This window comes from Pseudorasbora parva, chromosome 21 (genome assembly GCF_024679245.1).
Source record: "Pseudorasbora parva isolate DD20220531a chromosome 21, ASM2467924v1, whole genome shotgun sequence".
Taxonomy (NCBI): domain Eukaryota; kingdom Metazoa; phylum Chordata; class Actinopteri; order Cypriniformes; family Gobionidae; genus Pseudorasbora; species Pseudorasbora parva.
In genome coordinates, this window is record NC_090192.1 from 20,551,335 (window position 1) to 20,568,666 (window position 17,332).

The 17,332-nt window shown below is 39.9% G+C and overlaps 1 protein-coding gene across 1 annotated transcript in view; it reads right to left on the reverse strand.

Moving 5' to 3' along the window:
- The window catches only part of tnrc6ba (trinucleotide repeat containing adaptor 6Ba), a 40,199-nt gene that overhangs the window by 15,169 nt on the left and 7,698 nt on the right, over positions 1–17,332 (reverse strand). Inside the window, exons 3-9 of the mRNA XM_067429106.1 lie at positions 13,813–13,834; positions 12,484–12,837; positions 9,201–12,011; positions 966–1,130; positions 680–852; positions 543–602; positions 65–271 (exon numbers count right to left, since the gene is read on the reverse strand). Of these exons, the coding sequence (XP_067285207.1) occupies positions 65–271; positions 543–602; positions 680–852; positions 966–1,130; positions 9,201–12,011; positions 12,484–12,837; positions 13,813–13,834 (3,792 nt within the window). The remainder of the gene's footprint in view (positions 1–64; positions 272–542; positions 603–679; positions 853–965; positions 1,131–9,200; positions 12,012–12,483; positions 12,838–13,812; positions 13,835–17,332) is intronic.

The window sequence follows — 17,332 nt, forward strand, 5'->3', positions numbered from 1 at the left end:
AATACAAAATGAAGGAATAAGAAAACCAAACACCATTTACAGAAACATAAGGAGAAGCAAATACCTTGTCATAGTAAGGCCCAGGTTCACAAGCCCCCACCTCTTTGGAACCAGGTGAACGGAAGACTGCTCCTGCTCCACCTCCACGTCCTCCTTTGCGCATCTCTCCATTGTATTCGTTCAAGCCCATACTACGCTTCTCTCCTTCCATCTTTTTGTCCTGTGGCGGACCAGGGGCCAAATCCAAGGAACGACCACTGGGGTCCTCTCCCTAACAAAAAATCTCCACATTGGTAAAACTCATAGACCAAACTTAACTCAAACGTGTTGATAAAGACGCATTATAAATTAGAGAGTAATATTCTCCAACAGCTGGGAAAATTCAAGGATTATTAAAGCTTGAAATTAAAATTGCAGCTGATAATAAATAAATAAATTAAAAAACTATCAGGCAAAATTTTGCATCAGTGCATTCTTAAATCATAATGAGCTAATTAATTATGTACTAAATTATTTAAGACATTTTTTTCATAATTTCTTACCAGAATCCCCATGTTTGAAAACTGTCTCATCCAAGAGTCTCCTGCACCCTTCAAGGAGCCCTGAAGAAAATTAGATGAAACACTCAGTAACTTATGTTTTAGATTTGCATGAATATTGAACCTGACCACTGGCATACCTTGTTGCACTTCTTTGCTCCCCAGCCTCCAGAGTTGTAGGAGCTGCTGCTGCCTTGGGAACCTGTACTGTTCCACACACCACCACTCTCCTCATCCTCCTCCCAGCTGGGGTGACGTGAAGCACTGACTGAGCCCTCTCCTTCACCCCAACCTTCTTGCATAGACTTTGAACCTGTAAAAATACAAACATCCCTTTAAATAGTTTAGAAGTATGCATACATTGAGGATCAGGTTATTCAAAACACATTAATTCAAAACGCTAGCACAAAAATTATCCAGACTCACCAGACTTCACTGGATTGGGGGAAGGCTCCCCCCAACTTGGAGCCTTGCCAGTGTCATCAGAGTCACCCCAACCAGTGGGCGCATCAGTAGGTTTACCCCAGGCTGCAGTACCGTTGTCCACACATGGGCTGGAAGGAGAGCCACTACCTCCCCATCCAGAAGCAGCTAAAAGATAAACCAAGGAAAAACTTTAACCCTTTGAACAGTGAACGCACAGGCATGTTCTGATGGATTTTTCATCATGACAATGTAAAACTTAAAATACTCAATTTTTGGCCTCACAGACATGAAATATGTATTTATAGAGCTTGAAGTGTCTACTTTTATTTGTGTACACTCACAATAAAAACTAAATGTTGTGCTTCTCACTAACTATAGAAAACAAACAGGATGCACATTCGTCTGTCTCTCCGTGAAATCCACTATGAAATTTATCTGACAATGAACTGTAACTCAGAAAATACTTGCCCACAGACTTGACAGGTATATCTTTATAAAGATTTAAATGTGAATTTATATTTTATATTACAGACTGTTTATGTAATCCATTTTTTTCAAGAGGCTGCTTATTATCGATAATGTGACCATACTCACGCATGCACAAAGCAATTCGCATGCTAATCAAATGCAAACCTATAAACGCCCCTGATCACCTCAAAACAAAGAATCGGCTTTATAATTCTCCTGCTTTTCATCAAGTTTGGAGGACACACTAAGTTTACCTTGGATTAACCTCAAAAGAATAATGTGATTTTAAAATGAGAATTTTTAAGGTAAACTGTTTCTTCTCACTTAAATTAGCATTATTGTTGCATAAACTTCACATTTCAGGCTACTAGTTGAACTATTGCCAGATTAAAATGTGTGAAATCAATGGAAAAGTGTTGAAATAGACAGATAGGCAACCTTTCAATGCTAAATATAGAAACACTTAAGACATAAGGATATTTTTATGCTCTATAATATAAATGGACTGGTAAATGTGCTCCATCCAAAGCGCTTAACATGTTCTCTCACCACCCATTCACTCTCTCATTCGTACACTGACGGCAGTGTCAGCCATGCAAGGTGCCATCCAGCTCGTCGGGAGCAGCTGGGGTTAGGTGTCTTGCTCATGGACACCTAGACACTTGGTCAGTTGGAATTGGGGATCGACCCACCAACCTTCCGGTTTGTAGACAATCTACATGAACCACTGAGCCACTGCCGTCCCATATAATATAATATAATATAATATAATATAATATAATATAATATAATATAATATAATATAATATAATATAATATAATATAATATAATATAATATAATATAATATAATATAATATAGAAAACCAATCACAATATAAAAGTAGGGTTGCCAACTGTTCTGTATTAGCCAGGGCGTCCTGTATATTGAGCCTAAATTATTTGGGCTTCTTTTGCACGCTCAAGTTTGTTATATAAATGACAAGCGTGCTCGTTTCCAGGTGCATCTATGCAGCGAGATTAAAAAAAAACTTAGCAACGGCAGACACCCCGGGACAGTTTAGTTTGTTGCTTTAGTTTGTTTTGCAAAATAGATATGCAAGTTATATACCTTTAAATGTGACGGGAACATCTGTTTGTGTATGCATTTGTAGATTATATTGCAAACAAATCATTATGATATTCAAGTGATACTGTAATGGGAGTTTAAGATTTTTAAGGCTGTTTCATGCATACTGAGCTTTTTACACTGTTAAATAGTGGTGTAACGAATCACAAAACTCACGGTTCGGATCACTAGTCACGGATCGGATAATTTTTCGGATCAGAAAAAAAGGGGGAGGACAATATTTTTATTTGCTTTCCATTTATTGAAAATGTATGAAAACTGTTGGTGTTAGCATAACCTATATGGTTATGGTTTTTAAAAATATAGGCCAAAATAAATAATCAGCTGAATAAAATCACATTTTACTCAGTTGTTAAAGTGTAACGTGAAATACAACCTGTGATGTAAAAATGGGCCTGAGCATATAGTGAAAAAAAAAAAGAAAAAAGATTAGGATGTCAACATTCTCAGGGGAGGGAGAAGACCTCTCACGCCTGTTTAACACACAATCATTATTTTTATTTAAAATCCAAAAGTTGGTACTGAACATGGCTTGTCATCATCGCAATTCTCTTTGTAGGTCTACACTATTTTATAGATATCATGTTTAAACACACTACATTTAAACAATGTTTTATTCAATGCATTACTTTATATTTATATAGCCTGGTACCTTAGAAACAGGCTAGACTATGTTAAAATAACAAACATTTTAAATTAGAACTTACAATAGACAAAAACAGCCAACTCGTTTTTTCGTTCATTTTTTAAAATCTTTTTAAAAGAAATCCTGCAGGTCATAAAGAACTTTTTTCACCTCCAGAAAAATGCGCTCTCCATTATTTCACTTGTTAACCTAAAGCTAAAAGACATTTTTCTTGCTTTACCAAAGGCAAAAAGCCATGTGTTGACTTTGAAACGAAGTAGGCCTAAACTTTACATTATATGCATATGTGGGGAAATTACTAGATTTTCGCATCAATACATGTTTGTTTTCATACAGACAGCGTGCGGTCCCTTTAATTCAGCGCATCCAGCACAACAAAACAGACTAGGTGCAGAAACGATCGCCGCACTTCGCACTGACAGACCGAAACTGTGTGCAGTGTGAAAACTGTAATCTGTTAACATGGTACGGAAAGTATGGGGGTAATATTGTTGCTTTATTCCAAACAAATATATTGTTATCCACAAATAAATGTAAAGTAGGGCTGGGCGATATTGCCAAAATTTCATATCCCGATATAGCTCATTTGATATCCCGATAACGATATACATAACGATATAGCAATTTTTCTCTTAATTCAGTTTATGAATAGTCTATACAAAATTGCAATGTGGAAATGCAGTTTGAAATGATATACAAAACAAATAAAGGTAGTATGGACTACATTTTTATTTTATGTAGAACCTTTTTTTAAAGCAAGACTGTTGGTAAAGTTAACACCTGCCTAGGGATGTTAACCGATGACCGTTTGACCGATGGTTGAACGTAACAACGTTAACCGATCAAAGTTGTCGGTTAAAATAAATAAAAAAGTGATCTCTAAATTAGGCTATTATAGACAGTGGACTAAACGCTACTACAGGTGGCCATCTCATTCCAAAATCTTTTTGTGTGATTGAACATATCCCTCGCACTCAATTTTTCATAACTCGCCTGTTTGTACTTAATAAACCAATAAAAACATTTGGCGCGAGGTCACAGCGTTTGGGTTTGCGCGCTCACAAGGTTTGCAAAAAGTAAACACTCGAGGTTAGAGCCAGGGCAGACGACAGTATGAAGCGTGCATTTCGCTTAAGATGGGCTTACATTTGGAAATATATTACATCTTCATTTCAGTGGTAACACATAAGGTGTTGATCATCTTTCTTTATTATTGTTAGCACTACCTCGAACTAAAGCGAACTAAAGCACTACCTCGAACTCTTCGGAGCTGTCATTTTCTTAAATGAGCCGCGGCAATGTTTCAAATGAGCTTCTAACGCTGGACAAACGCCTTTATTTACAACGCGATCACCTTGTACCCAAACCATTTCGAAACTAATGAGCCATTTGTCCTCTGATTACAAACAAACTCCTCTGCGGCGCGTTTGCGGGACTCGTGTTTCGCGCTGTGGGGGATTTTAAAAAAGTGACGTGAGTGGAAGGGAGGCGACAGCGCGTGTGTGTGTGTGAGTGAGAGAGCGAGAGAGAGACAGAGGGAGCGCGGCTCGCGGCTGTTATTTCAAATAGCGCAGCATATTTTAAACTAATCGGTTAACCCGTTTCAACCGGCTAATGAGGCTCGGTGGTCGGTCAAGAAAATGTTTAGTTTTCGCCATCCCTACACCTGCCATTAAAATATTTCAATATATGGCTATATGGTGTGTAAAAGCCCGTTGCAGCGTCTGTGTCTGAAGTTTGTTTTGAGCGCGTATGCCACCACTCTGGCATAATTACTCTGAGAATTACCCTGGTCTGAACCGCGTCTACTACCGTCTTCCTCCATGTTTGTTTATGTATTGCAGCGTGCATGGGCATGCCATGGCGTGAGGTGCATCTTGACGTAAAATTCTGCCATAAACGCCTTATCGTGGCGTAAGCGATAGAGCCTTATATAAAACGATAGACATTTTCTATCGTCCAGACGATATATTTCGTCATATCGCCCAGCCCTAATGTAAAGTGATTCACAAAAAATTTTTTTTTTTACAAATCAATAGAATTAAGATCCACAAATATATGCAGGAGTTTCACAAAAAATAAATTAGATTCACAAATAAATACAATGACATTTGTGAGTAACAAAAAAATCCACACGTCAAAAACACACAACTCTGCCTTGCATAAGTTGCATTCATTTGTGAATCGCTTCCTGTGCATTTGTTGATGGCTTCCTCTGCATTTGTGGATCTCGTCTTGCGCATTTGTGGATCGCAGCACAGCACGTGGATTTTGAAACTTTTTTAGCGTCTAGACTCACCAGACTTCATCCAAAAAACATCTGTCAATATTCCTGAGAGGCCAATAATGCCATAAAATCTCAAAATATGCATTAATTTCATAAATTTTCCAGCGAGTGCACTTGAGATAGCCTACACTGAAATGAATGATGTTTATTGCTGGAATTATTGGTCGTGATCTGATTGGCTTAAGTAGACTGTGGGTGGAGTCTACGCATTTGTGGATTTTTTTGAGTCTAGACGCTAAAAAAAGTTTCAAAATCCACGTGCTGTGCTGCGATCCACAAATGCGCAAGACGAGATCTACAAATGCAGAGGAAGCCATCAACAAATGCACAGGAAGCGATTCACAAATGAATGCAACTTATGCAAGGCAGAGTTGTGGCAGATCCGAACCCTGGTGCGCACCAAACAAGCGGACCGAGACCGCCAAAAAGATGGGTCTCGGTCCGCTTCCAAACAAACTCTGGTATCTCGATTGATATATGAACGCAACACGGACCAAAGACATGTAAACGGACCAAAAACCGGACGTAATGTCACAAGATGTGACCCATAGTCAGCTGATTTGACGACGCGGAAAGATCGGTGTATCCAAAATGAGTAACGTTAACATTAAAAGGGCAAACGTGGAGCAACGGGGAAGTGCCTCATCAATATTTGGTCCGACGAGCATGTTTCGAAAATGCTAGAAAAAACGCACAAAAAGCATACCTGGTTATTCTCATCAAAGGACCTGTGTTGCCCATTATTAGCAGGGACAGACGACAGAAGGGCCGTCTCTTTTGCATAAGAGACGCCCGTCTCTTTTCTGCACAACGGAGGAAATCCTGCTGCTGTTCTGAAAGTTTTGAACATTTTATGAGCTCTTCATGAGTTCTCAGCGGGTAAAAATAATGCCACACGCATAAAATGACCGCGTTTAATCCAGCACACAGCTGTTTTGAACATTTCATGAGCTCTTTATGAGTTCTCAGCTGGTAAAAATAATGCCATATGTACACGCATTAAATGATGGCGTTTAATCCAGCACACAGCATTGTTTTGAATGTTCGGTAAGTGAGCTCCTACGTCATATAAGCCGACATATAACTATCAGTTATTTTTTTATAATTAACTTTATACCTCAATTAAAGATTCAAATGGTCATGAATCAGCGTATTGATTCATAATTCGGATCGCGTGTCAAACTGCCAAACTGCTGAAATCACGTCACATTAGCGATCCGAATCATTAATCAATATGCTGATTCATGACCGTTAGAATCTTTATTGGCGGTTTAACCTGTTAACCGTCACGAGGACGAGGACGTGCTGAAGCTCTCTTTGCTTAAATTAGCTCAAAATTACTATCAGATTTAAGTAATTACCTTGACAAACTATACATCATTAAAAAGATCTAAGACTAAAGTTTAATTTTTTTACCTCTGTTTTATTCTCAAAGTCTTATAGTGACCGTAATGTGTTAATATGTGCCAGGAGTTATGAATATGATCATGGGCGTCGCTACCTTTTAATTGTAATATGCGCGTCATTTGCTCCCATTCATAACAAACTCCTCAGTGGTCGTCATGAAGACACTCGACAAAACAACTTCCCTCAGGGCTTTTACTTCAAATGTGTGCAGATGTGGAGAAATATTGATAGATTCTCACGTTTGAGTCAAATTTCTATACAGAAAAGTATTATTTATTAAATCTTTATCCAAAATCCGCGGATGTATCATTATGAGCGCAGTAGACTGTGATATGCTGTGTTTTCAATTCATTCTGGCAGCCGGAGGGCGCTGGAAAGCTTTACTACTGAAAATTCACTCCCATATATAGATAGATGAAGAATAGACACACCATGTGACATTTAGGAAGTATCTGACATAACAAAAACAGCTTCCAGAGATCGTCAGATCGCTATTTTATGCAGATAGACACGTTTTAAGACAATAAACACACAATCGCGGCAATATATGGTCGGTCTGTGTTCTTTATGCCATGTTGGGTGGTTTCATAATAGATTATATTTATAATGCAATGCTATTCCACATAGCTTTTAGCATTGTGTATTTTCTGTCAGATTTTTTGACCCAAAGCTATACGAGATCACATATTGTTATATAAAACACTCGACTTATAAATTATAAAGTGATATGAAGCAAGTTTTGAATAAAACATGATTTTAATCGTATAAATTGTTGTTTTGCTGATGTGCTAAGCTAACATGCTAGCTTGCCCTAGATGCACCTGCCACTGAGTAAATACTTTATTTTTATGAACATTTTCTAAATGTAAAACTACTGAAATGCTTATTTGGACGAAATGCATTCGATAGAGTCTCAGTGAGGGCAAAGTGAGAGGTTTGATTTAGAAATGAGGTTTGAATAGAGTTAGTAATTATAATGCAGACAAAAGAATAATAATTAGAGCCATAACCAGTCCGCAGAAGTGTAAATGTGTGCCGGGGAGACAAACTGAATGGGGCAGTTTGCACCTCTAAACAATAGAGGCAATATACTGAATGAAAGCTGAGAAGACATGGCAATAAACATCAGTTGATTTTTTAGAGATATCTCAAAATAAAATCACATGAAACGATCTTGTAAAATGTTTAATAAAATTCAGAGTTTTAGACTGATCATCTTCAGATCTGAAATATAACATGGTCAGACTTGTGGCTTTAGCTGTAGTGCATTTCTAGATTTCTCCAAGGCCCACTTCAATTTTATTTTCATAAAGATATTTCATACAAATACATTTCTAATAACTTTACAAAACTTTGAAGCTTATTATAGCTTTTTTTGACAATAAAAAATATTATCATTTTGACTTTACAGTAAACTGCCAGGTGTCTGCTTTCAAATGAGACCATAATTATGCTTTTAGTGCAAAGGATTCACAAACTGTATTTGTTTTAGTCTGAGTATACATTTCTTAGGATTTTTCAAAATTTGGAATTCAGCTTAACAGGTTAAAGAACAAACGCGGAAGAGAAGACAATGATGAATTAAGTCGTAGTTTTTGCTATTTTTGGACCAAAATGTATATTCGATGTGTCAAGAGATTCGAATTAACCAACTGATATCACATATGGACTACTTTGATGATATGTTTTTATTCCCTTTCTGGACATGGACAGTATAGCGTGCCTACACTTTGATATGCTGTCGGACTAAATATAAAATATCTTAAACTGTGTTCCGAAGATGAACGGAGGTCTTAAGGGTGTTGAATGACATTAGGGTAGAGTCATTAATGACAAATTTCATTTTTGGGTGAACTAACCCTTTAACAAAAGTTGATCCTGCTCAAACCTCTCCATCTCTTCAAGATTCGGTGATTCAGAAATCCACTTTGCACAACTACTAGACGACTTGCAACTGTCAGACACGTTGCTCACGTTACATCTATGTCATTCTGCAGCGAATTATCAGTGAATCCCATTTGTCGCCAATGAAAGTTTGTAAAACTATCCACTGGCAGGAGTTAATGGTGATCCTCACCTCTCCATCAAGGTAGCTGTTCACAAAATTAATCCACCTCTTCTTGAGATCATCGTTTTGTTTTGTAAGCTGTTTTGTAAGTTTTAGACTAGTAACTAAAGGTACTGACAGTAACTCGCAATCGAGCGGGTGTACTGATGCGAATGTGCCCTAGCTATGATAGTGTTAGGAGAGGAACCAGGCATCATCAACATTTAATATAGTTGTGGGGAAGTGACTTACCTATTCCAGGCCCCTTGCTTGTTGAATGTGCAAGGTTCATGTCCCTATTCCCGAGGCTTGCTGGCATTCTTCCAGGTGGCTGCTGTTGAAGGGTTGGGGGCCCCTGCTGAGGGGACACTGATTGTTCCTGGCTAGATGGGGCGTTGTTCTTATCCCATAAGTTGACAGTTTTTTTGTTGTAGTTACTGGGGTCACCCCAAGCAGCTGTTCCATCATCAATCTCCATTTTCCTGCTGATGGACTGTGGAGAAGGCTCCTCCCAACCGCTGGGCTCTGAAGTGTCTCCAGGGCCACTGGAAAGTTGGGGAATAGGCCCTGAAGTCCACCCTGAACTTTGGCTCTGGGCTGAAGGTCCTGCTGATCTTCCCCAGCCCCCTTGCATGGCCCCCGTTTCCACTGACTGACACTGCTGAGGCTGTGATTGTTGTTGTTGCTGCTGCTGCGCCGGGCCTTTCTGCGAGGCCAATTGGCTGTTTGGCATCTGTGACGGATGCATCTTCCCACCCCAACCTTGGTGAGATTTTCCACCCATGTCTCCACCCACCGCTGTACCTCCAGTTCCCCATGCCCCTCTAGAAGTTCTCTCATTCCAATTACTCCATGTACCCACTTCTGACTCCCCACTAGTACCTCCACCACCCTTCCCATCCCCCCAACCCCCACTGGATGATTTGGCCTCATTATCTCCCCACTCTTTGCTTCCTCCTGTTCCCCAATTGCCTGCATCACCCCGTCCAAATTCCCCTTTCCAGCCACCTGTTCTTTTCTCCTCCTGACTCTCTCCCCAGCCACTTCCCCCAGTTGATGGAGTACCCTGTGTTTGGAAGTCTCCCCACCCGCCTGATGAGCCCCCTGCTCTACGTTCTCGCCACTCATGTCCCTCACTGTCCCAGACTTTCCCTGGGCCTTCTGATGAGGCAGTCCCTCCCCAACCCCCAGATGGCTTGCCCTGCCCACCAGATGAACCACCTCCTCCACCTCCAGATTGTGAGACGCCAGGGTTTTGGATGTTGACAACAGAGGGTGGAGGGCCTCGGACATGCAAAGAACTGCTGTTGCTACTACTGTTGTCCCAACCTTCACCAGGTGAAATAGCGGGTGGTCCATGGATGGAGTTTGAGCTCAAGTTGGTATTCAGAGTTGCACCTTTGAGCAGAGGGGAGGAAGATGGATCAGTAGTTGTGGTGCCAGTAGAACCAGAGTACGGTTGAGTGTGGGCAGGTGCACTCATTGTAGATGAGGAGTTTGCCCCACCTTGTGTTGCTGCTCCACCTCCTCCCTCCAAATCCCATCCCACATTCTGACGGATTTGAGTCTGACCCCAACCAGAGTTGGACAGCACTCTGGGGTCTAGATCAGATCGGCTAAGCAGATTCTGTAAGGCCACTTCAGGGTTGGGAGGCTGATGAGTGCGGTGGTGGCCATGGCGCTGATTGCCACTTCTGGAGTTTCCTCCACCACTGGAGGATGAGGTACCTCCCCCACCTCTGCTACCCTGGCCTCCCCACTCACTCGAGTCCCCTGCTCCTACATCCCCAACTCCTTTCTGATTGTCCCAAGCTCTTGTCATAGTTGAAGGTGTGGAGGAAGAAGTTGTTGGGTTGCCGACACTACCGCCGCTGCTGCTGCTGTTACTGCTCGAGCCATTTTTCTCATCTGGATTGCTAACACCCCCAACCGCACTAGACGTCCCCCAATCTCCAACCAACATATGGTCCCCACCCCACGGTCCCTGAGATACCCCGGGTGTCTGACCACCACTTCCTGTTCCCCACACACTTGCCCCTGTTAAATCTTCTCGATCGTCCTTGCTGGCAAAACCCCACGGCTTTCCACCTTCAGCAGACACAGAGCTACCTGTTCCATCGTCCCAAGATTCAGTCCTTGAGGCACCCGTTTTGGAGTTTGCAGGGAAAGGCTGAGCTCTCCACAATGATGAGCTGGTGGAGGAGGAAGAGGAAGCGGAGCCATCCCCTCCACCTGTGCTTCCACAGTCCATATAAGCCCCCTCTGCCACCCCTGTGTTTTTTGGTCCTGCTCCTGGTTCCAGTGCTGTGCCACCCCACTCTCCACTGGATGGCTCTCTGTCTCTGGATTGCATTTGGTGAAGTTGGTGCTGATGAGAGGCTTGATTCACAGAAAGAGGGTTGCTGGCAGACAAAGATGAGCTTTGGAGGGAAGAGGAGCCACCCTCTGTTGCAACTGTCCCAGCCCCTTCCTGTACCAGGGCTGGCCAAGCAGAGGGATTGGCATTAGGGGAAAAATTGGCACCTGGAATCCCACAGCTGACACCAAGGGAGCTATCGGAGCTCCCTGGGAGAGGGGCAGCTTTGGATATGGGGGGCAATGAGCCTGCTGCTACTGCATTCCCCGCTATGAGTTCATGGGAGGATGAAGCCCAAACACTACCAGACTGCATACATTCATTGGGTGAACCAGAGGATGTGGGTGGGGAGGGGCTGCCGGAATTGACTCCTTTCCTCCCGTTCCCTCCTCCCACAACTTTCGCTTGCTGCTGGAGATGCCTCTCACCCCATGAGGCGCTGCAATTCAGAATCCCGCTACCGTCTGCACCTCCAGTACCTGCTGTATCCCCCGACTTTGACCCATCCCCAGCAGCAATACTGGGCCATTCCTCCAGGTCTGACCGGTCCACTATCACCTTTTCCCTGCCCTGAGAGAGGGGTTGGCTGCCAGAGCTGGTCCCCCACATGGAATTTGCATAATTTGAAGAAGAAGCAGCGATTGATGAGGAGGATGACGTATGGGGCAGTGAGGGAGCAGCTGGACCCAAAGGGCCTTGGCTTGGATCTGTAAACAAATTACGAAACTCTTAATGAACCTGACAGACTATTTTCTTAAGACACAACCTACATGTAAATAAACCAAATCGATGATACAAACAGAGATAGTTCACCCCAAAAATTCTATCATCAATTACTCACCCATGTAATTCCAAACCTGCATGACTTCTGTGAAACAAATGAAGATATTTTGAAGAACAATTTTTTGGGTGAACTACCCCCTTTAAAGGTGCTGTAAGTGACTTAAGTCATTTAGCAAACCAACATCCTGTCCAAAGAAATTTTAGCAATCCAGATTACACAACATTATTTGCAGGTATAGAGTGTTTCTCATAAGTGCTTGGTGTGCTTTTTGACTTTTTGATCCTCTGTGTTGCTGCATAAAATAAGATTTTGGAAAATAATACAGCTAGATATTATTAGGTACAGGTATAAAGTTTCAGTTTCTCTGTTAGTCAAATTATTTAGTTGATTGTTACCTGAGGCAGAAGCCACTGTTTCATTGGGGCTGTCTCCCCCGCTGTTGCCTCCCCCCAGCAGCATGGAGGACAGTGGTGGCTGGCCCCTCTTCAGTAGCACTTTATGGTGGTCCGGCTGGCAACGGAATCGAGGGGGCACTTCACGGGGCATGTAGCGCTGAGAATTCTGTGTGCCGGGGGAGGGCTGTCCGTTGGCCACCGCCGGCCGCTTAGCATTGTTCCCACCCTGAGGGAGGGCGCCAGCAGCCGGGGTGGCAGCGGATAGGGTTGAAGAGGGGACGGGGCCAGGGCTGGGGGAAGTTGAGTTGGGGGTGGCAGGAGACTGTGCAGATGGAGGCTTGGTCAATTCTGGCACTGTGTAGTGGAAAATGTAGGAGCAAATGAGAGCAGAACTGCAGAAAAGCTACATTAAGGCAAAGGAAAGAATAAATAGATTTTACATTACACTTTTCATTTCACATGTTTGTCAATACAATGACACATTGTCTCTGTAAATGTTTTAGTATATACAGCACACAGTATAAATAAGAAAGATGAAAAATGTCATTAAATATGCAAAAACTATCTCAGATAGTTTTCTTTTATGCAACATATTAGTCAAGAGCTTGGTCTCTGTCATTTATAATTTATTAAAATGTCAAGCATCTTCTTTACATAAAATTGAGAGGACATGGGAAAAAGATCTTGGCAGACTACTCTCGGATGATACATGGGATGTGTACTCATGCAGGTCCACTCATCCTCAACGTGAGCTCGATGCTCACTTTTTCAGTTCAAAGTAGTACATGGAGCTCTCCAGCACAGGTTAGAGCCAGAACCCCTGGTGGCATTATTTGAAGTCCTTGCTCTATCTTCCTTGTTAACATGCAGAGCAATACTAATAAAGTGGAAGGAGGCTGCTACATATACTCACACCCAATGGATCAGAGATATAATGTCTTGTCTTTGCTTTGAAAAGATCATGTACTCATTAAGAGGATCAGAAAAACAATTTCTTAGGATCTCATGGCCCTTCATGTTTATTTTGATCATTCTAAATAACACCTTATTTTTGACTCTATTTCTCTCGATTAAACCCTAAATGAGAAGGCAGGCATGAATGTGCTACTTTTCAATTTTAGAAATCAATGGTCAGCATGGATATAACCCCACAGATTTGTTGGTGAGGGTCGGGGACTGTTGAATCTTATTTGTATTGAAAAACTAATATATAATAATAATAATAATAATAATAATAATAAAAAACAATAAAAATAAAGAATAAAAAATAAAAAAAATGAGAAAAATGGAAAAGTTATTACAAAATACACTTTAAAACAATGTAGTTACCTTTATTTTTTTGCTCTGCAACCTGAAACAGAAGGGAAAAAAAGAGTCACTATTGATGATATTCTGTGAATATATTCTGTGATATTTAAATAACTCAAAAATAAAGAACAATGTTTGCTGTGCTGAAGCTTGAAATGTATTTATTCATAGATTTGTGCCAAGGAGGGGCCATAATGCTGCTGAATGACTGAGTCTGATTAGCTTTAGGGGTGGATAACAAGAACCGGTTCCAAATTTCCCAGAACCGGTGATACAATAAGAAACGCGCATTCCGATTCCACTTATCGTCCCTGTGTGCGCATTTTAATGTAATTTTAAACCATTCAAGTTCATAAGACTTGCACATTGTTTTCTGTGCTCTGCAGTCTGCACTAGGGATGTGAAAAGTACCAGTACTGAAATTTAAAAAATGTGACGATACCAGCATTACTGAATTACTGTTAGTACCAACTCACGAGTATACTTATATACTATATATTGCTTCCGTTTTGATCTACACGCAGGGCTCCAGACTGTAGCTGAATATATACTAGTGTCTATGAATATTAAACTGCAAAATACTATTTCAATATTACTTCTGCATGTTCTGCATCTGTGTGTGAATAATGTGCAGTTTTGTTTGCAGCTTGCGCATGATACTCACTTTTTTTTTTTTAGCCTCTGCGGTCACTTTATGATGAGGATATGAACGCATAAACCGTCACATGAGAATTTACCATTACATTTGAGAAAACATGATAGTCATATAATGAACACAGACACTCAAAGGTCTTCACGGTAACCCGTCAAAATAAAAGTTTGGTTTAATTTAAAAAAAATTACAAATATATTAGGCTTCTACGAGAAGTTTTTGTGCGCAAAAAAAAAAAAAACTAAACTTATATAGTAATGGGCCAATTTTTTTAATAGTTTCGAACCGTTATGAATCAGTGTATCGATTCATGATTTCACGTGACTTCAGCAGTTTGGCGGTTTGAAACGCGATCCGAATCATGAATCGATATGCTGATTCCTAACGGTTCAAAGCTTTGTTTTGAAATACACTATACAAGTTATTTAGTTGTTGTTTTTTTGTGCACAAAAACTATTCCGGTCACTTCATAAAATTATTGTAGAGCCTCTGTAGTGAGATGGGCTTTTTAACGACATCTTTAGTACCTTTTATTGGTTTTGAGAGAGGAAATAACACTGGTGTCAAAGGGGGAATTTCTGAGCCAGCGCATTTCAACAAAAATATGTTTGATGAGGGTGAGTAATTAATGACCTTTTTTTGGGGGGGGGGGGTGAACTAACCCTTTAAATACTTATGTATTATTTACTTAGAATTATTATCATAAATAATAAACTCATTGAATTGAATTATTCTTTTTTTAAATAGTAAAAAAAAAAAAAAACGATGCAGCGTAAGGTTAAGATAGAGGTGGCAAAGGCCAAACAGAAAGTGTATGAGGACATGTATGCAATGTTAGATAGCAAAGAAGGTGAGAGGGATGTGTATCAGTTGGCGAGGAACAGGGGGATAGAGATGGAAAAGATGTGCAGCAGGTTAGAGTGATTAAAGTTAGAGATGTAAATGTTTTGACAGGTGACAGGAGGGTGAGGGAAAGATGGAAGGAGTACTTTGAGGAACTGAGGGAGAGGAGTTGTAGAGGCAAAATTTGTTGAGCAGAAAGTAAAAAGTATTTGAAAAAGTACATATACAAACACACACACACACACACACACACACACACACACACACACACACACACACACACACACGCAAAGAACGGCTTCTCATAGTGAATAGTGTGTGATTATGAACTTCTATTCCTTGTCTTTTTGCACAGCACACAAACAGACAAAAAAACACAAACATGTATCAAAATGTTCCGTAAACACAGTTGGTTATGGCTCAAGATAGAAGAAAGGAAAAGATGAAACTGCATATGTAACAGTCCGTGTATGGGGTCCGTGCAGCTCTTAAAGTGACGGCAGATTTTCTTGATCATAACATTAATCAAACTACATAAGATGAGAAAATTCACTTGCTGTTCTAAACAGAATATATTATTTTGTGATTATTATTTTAAATGTATAGCCTATATTTTATTATTACAGTTTCTGTACCTGAACACCTGAAAATGTTTATTTTAAATGTATCTTTGTATTTATTTGTGCAATAGCTTTTTTTTTTTTTACTTGTTACTTGAAATGTATATGAGTAGGTTTTGCCATGTTATATTTAGTGCTCTTTAGCCTTTTGATTTTTGTTCATGGTATTGAGCTACAATTAAAATTTTTGCAATAAGAATAAATGTGAATGATAGCTAAGGTTTTTGTTTTTTATCTTACTGGAATCGAAATTAGGAATCAGTATCAATAAGCAGAATCGGAATTGTTAAAATTAAAATCATAGCGCATTAAGGCCTATTCACACCAAGGATAATAAGTTACAATACATTGTGATACTGTAAGAAAGACATTAGATATTTTCCAGTATTTCTTTTTTTGGGGGGAAGAGGACATAATTTTAGAAAAAATACAGTATGTCTGTATATTCTATCAACACGCCACTCAGCACCAAGTGAGCTCTCAGACTCAATGTGTTCCCTGAGTATTGTATTTTAGTAGGGCTGGGTATTGATAATTTCGATTATATAGATTATTTTGGATATATATCATGTATAATACATGCCAAATTTTCTCAAGGAAAACAAATCTGTTAACTAATGCTGTAAACTACGGGTGTCTCTACAACTGATCTGTATATAATCACTTAAATTACACTCAATAATGTTTTTTTATAATAAAGTTATAATATTAATTTAATTAATTAATATTTCTACTCCAGTTCGTGTGTTTTTTTAATATAAACATTTAAAAGTGGCTGATAAATGATCGCCAGATATATTCAAACAGGCAAAAACAATATTGAAAAACATAAAAAATTATAATCAATATGTATGTAATATGCTGCATATATTTACATTTACATTTAATCATTTAGCAGACGCTTTTATCCAAAGCGACTTACAAAAAAGGGGGAAATATATTTAGCAAAATGCTCCTCTCTAGAGTTATTTTTTCTAGCTTACTAATGAGTTTATGGACACAGGACATTGTTTTTTTCAGAGGTAAATGTGATATTACATATGACATTATTTACAAGCTGTTTTACTGACGTATTTCCATAGTTGAAACAGTGATTGAGTGATTCCATTGTGACATGATACGGATTTCAGTAAGTTGTACTCACTCATTTAATTTTGTAATAAAATGGACGCAAATTGAATATCAATAGTAACAAACAGGGGCGTAGCCAGCAGGCGGGCTCGGCGGAATAACAAAATATTTGTTTATTATACAAATATAATTGTCAGGGTTCTCCTCTGACAGCTCTGTCTGTTTTGTCATTGTTTAGTGTGTCATTGTTTGTGTTGTGCTTGAACACATGGCTGTCTTGGTTTGTGTTTGCCATGTGCTTCTTGTGTCCCACCTCCTTGTTTCCTGTTGCCACACCTCCTTGTTTAGTCCTCGT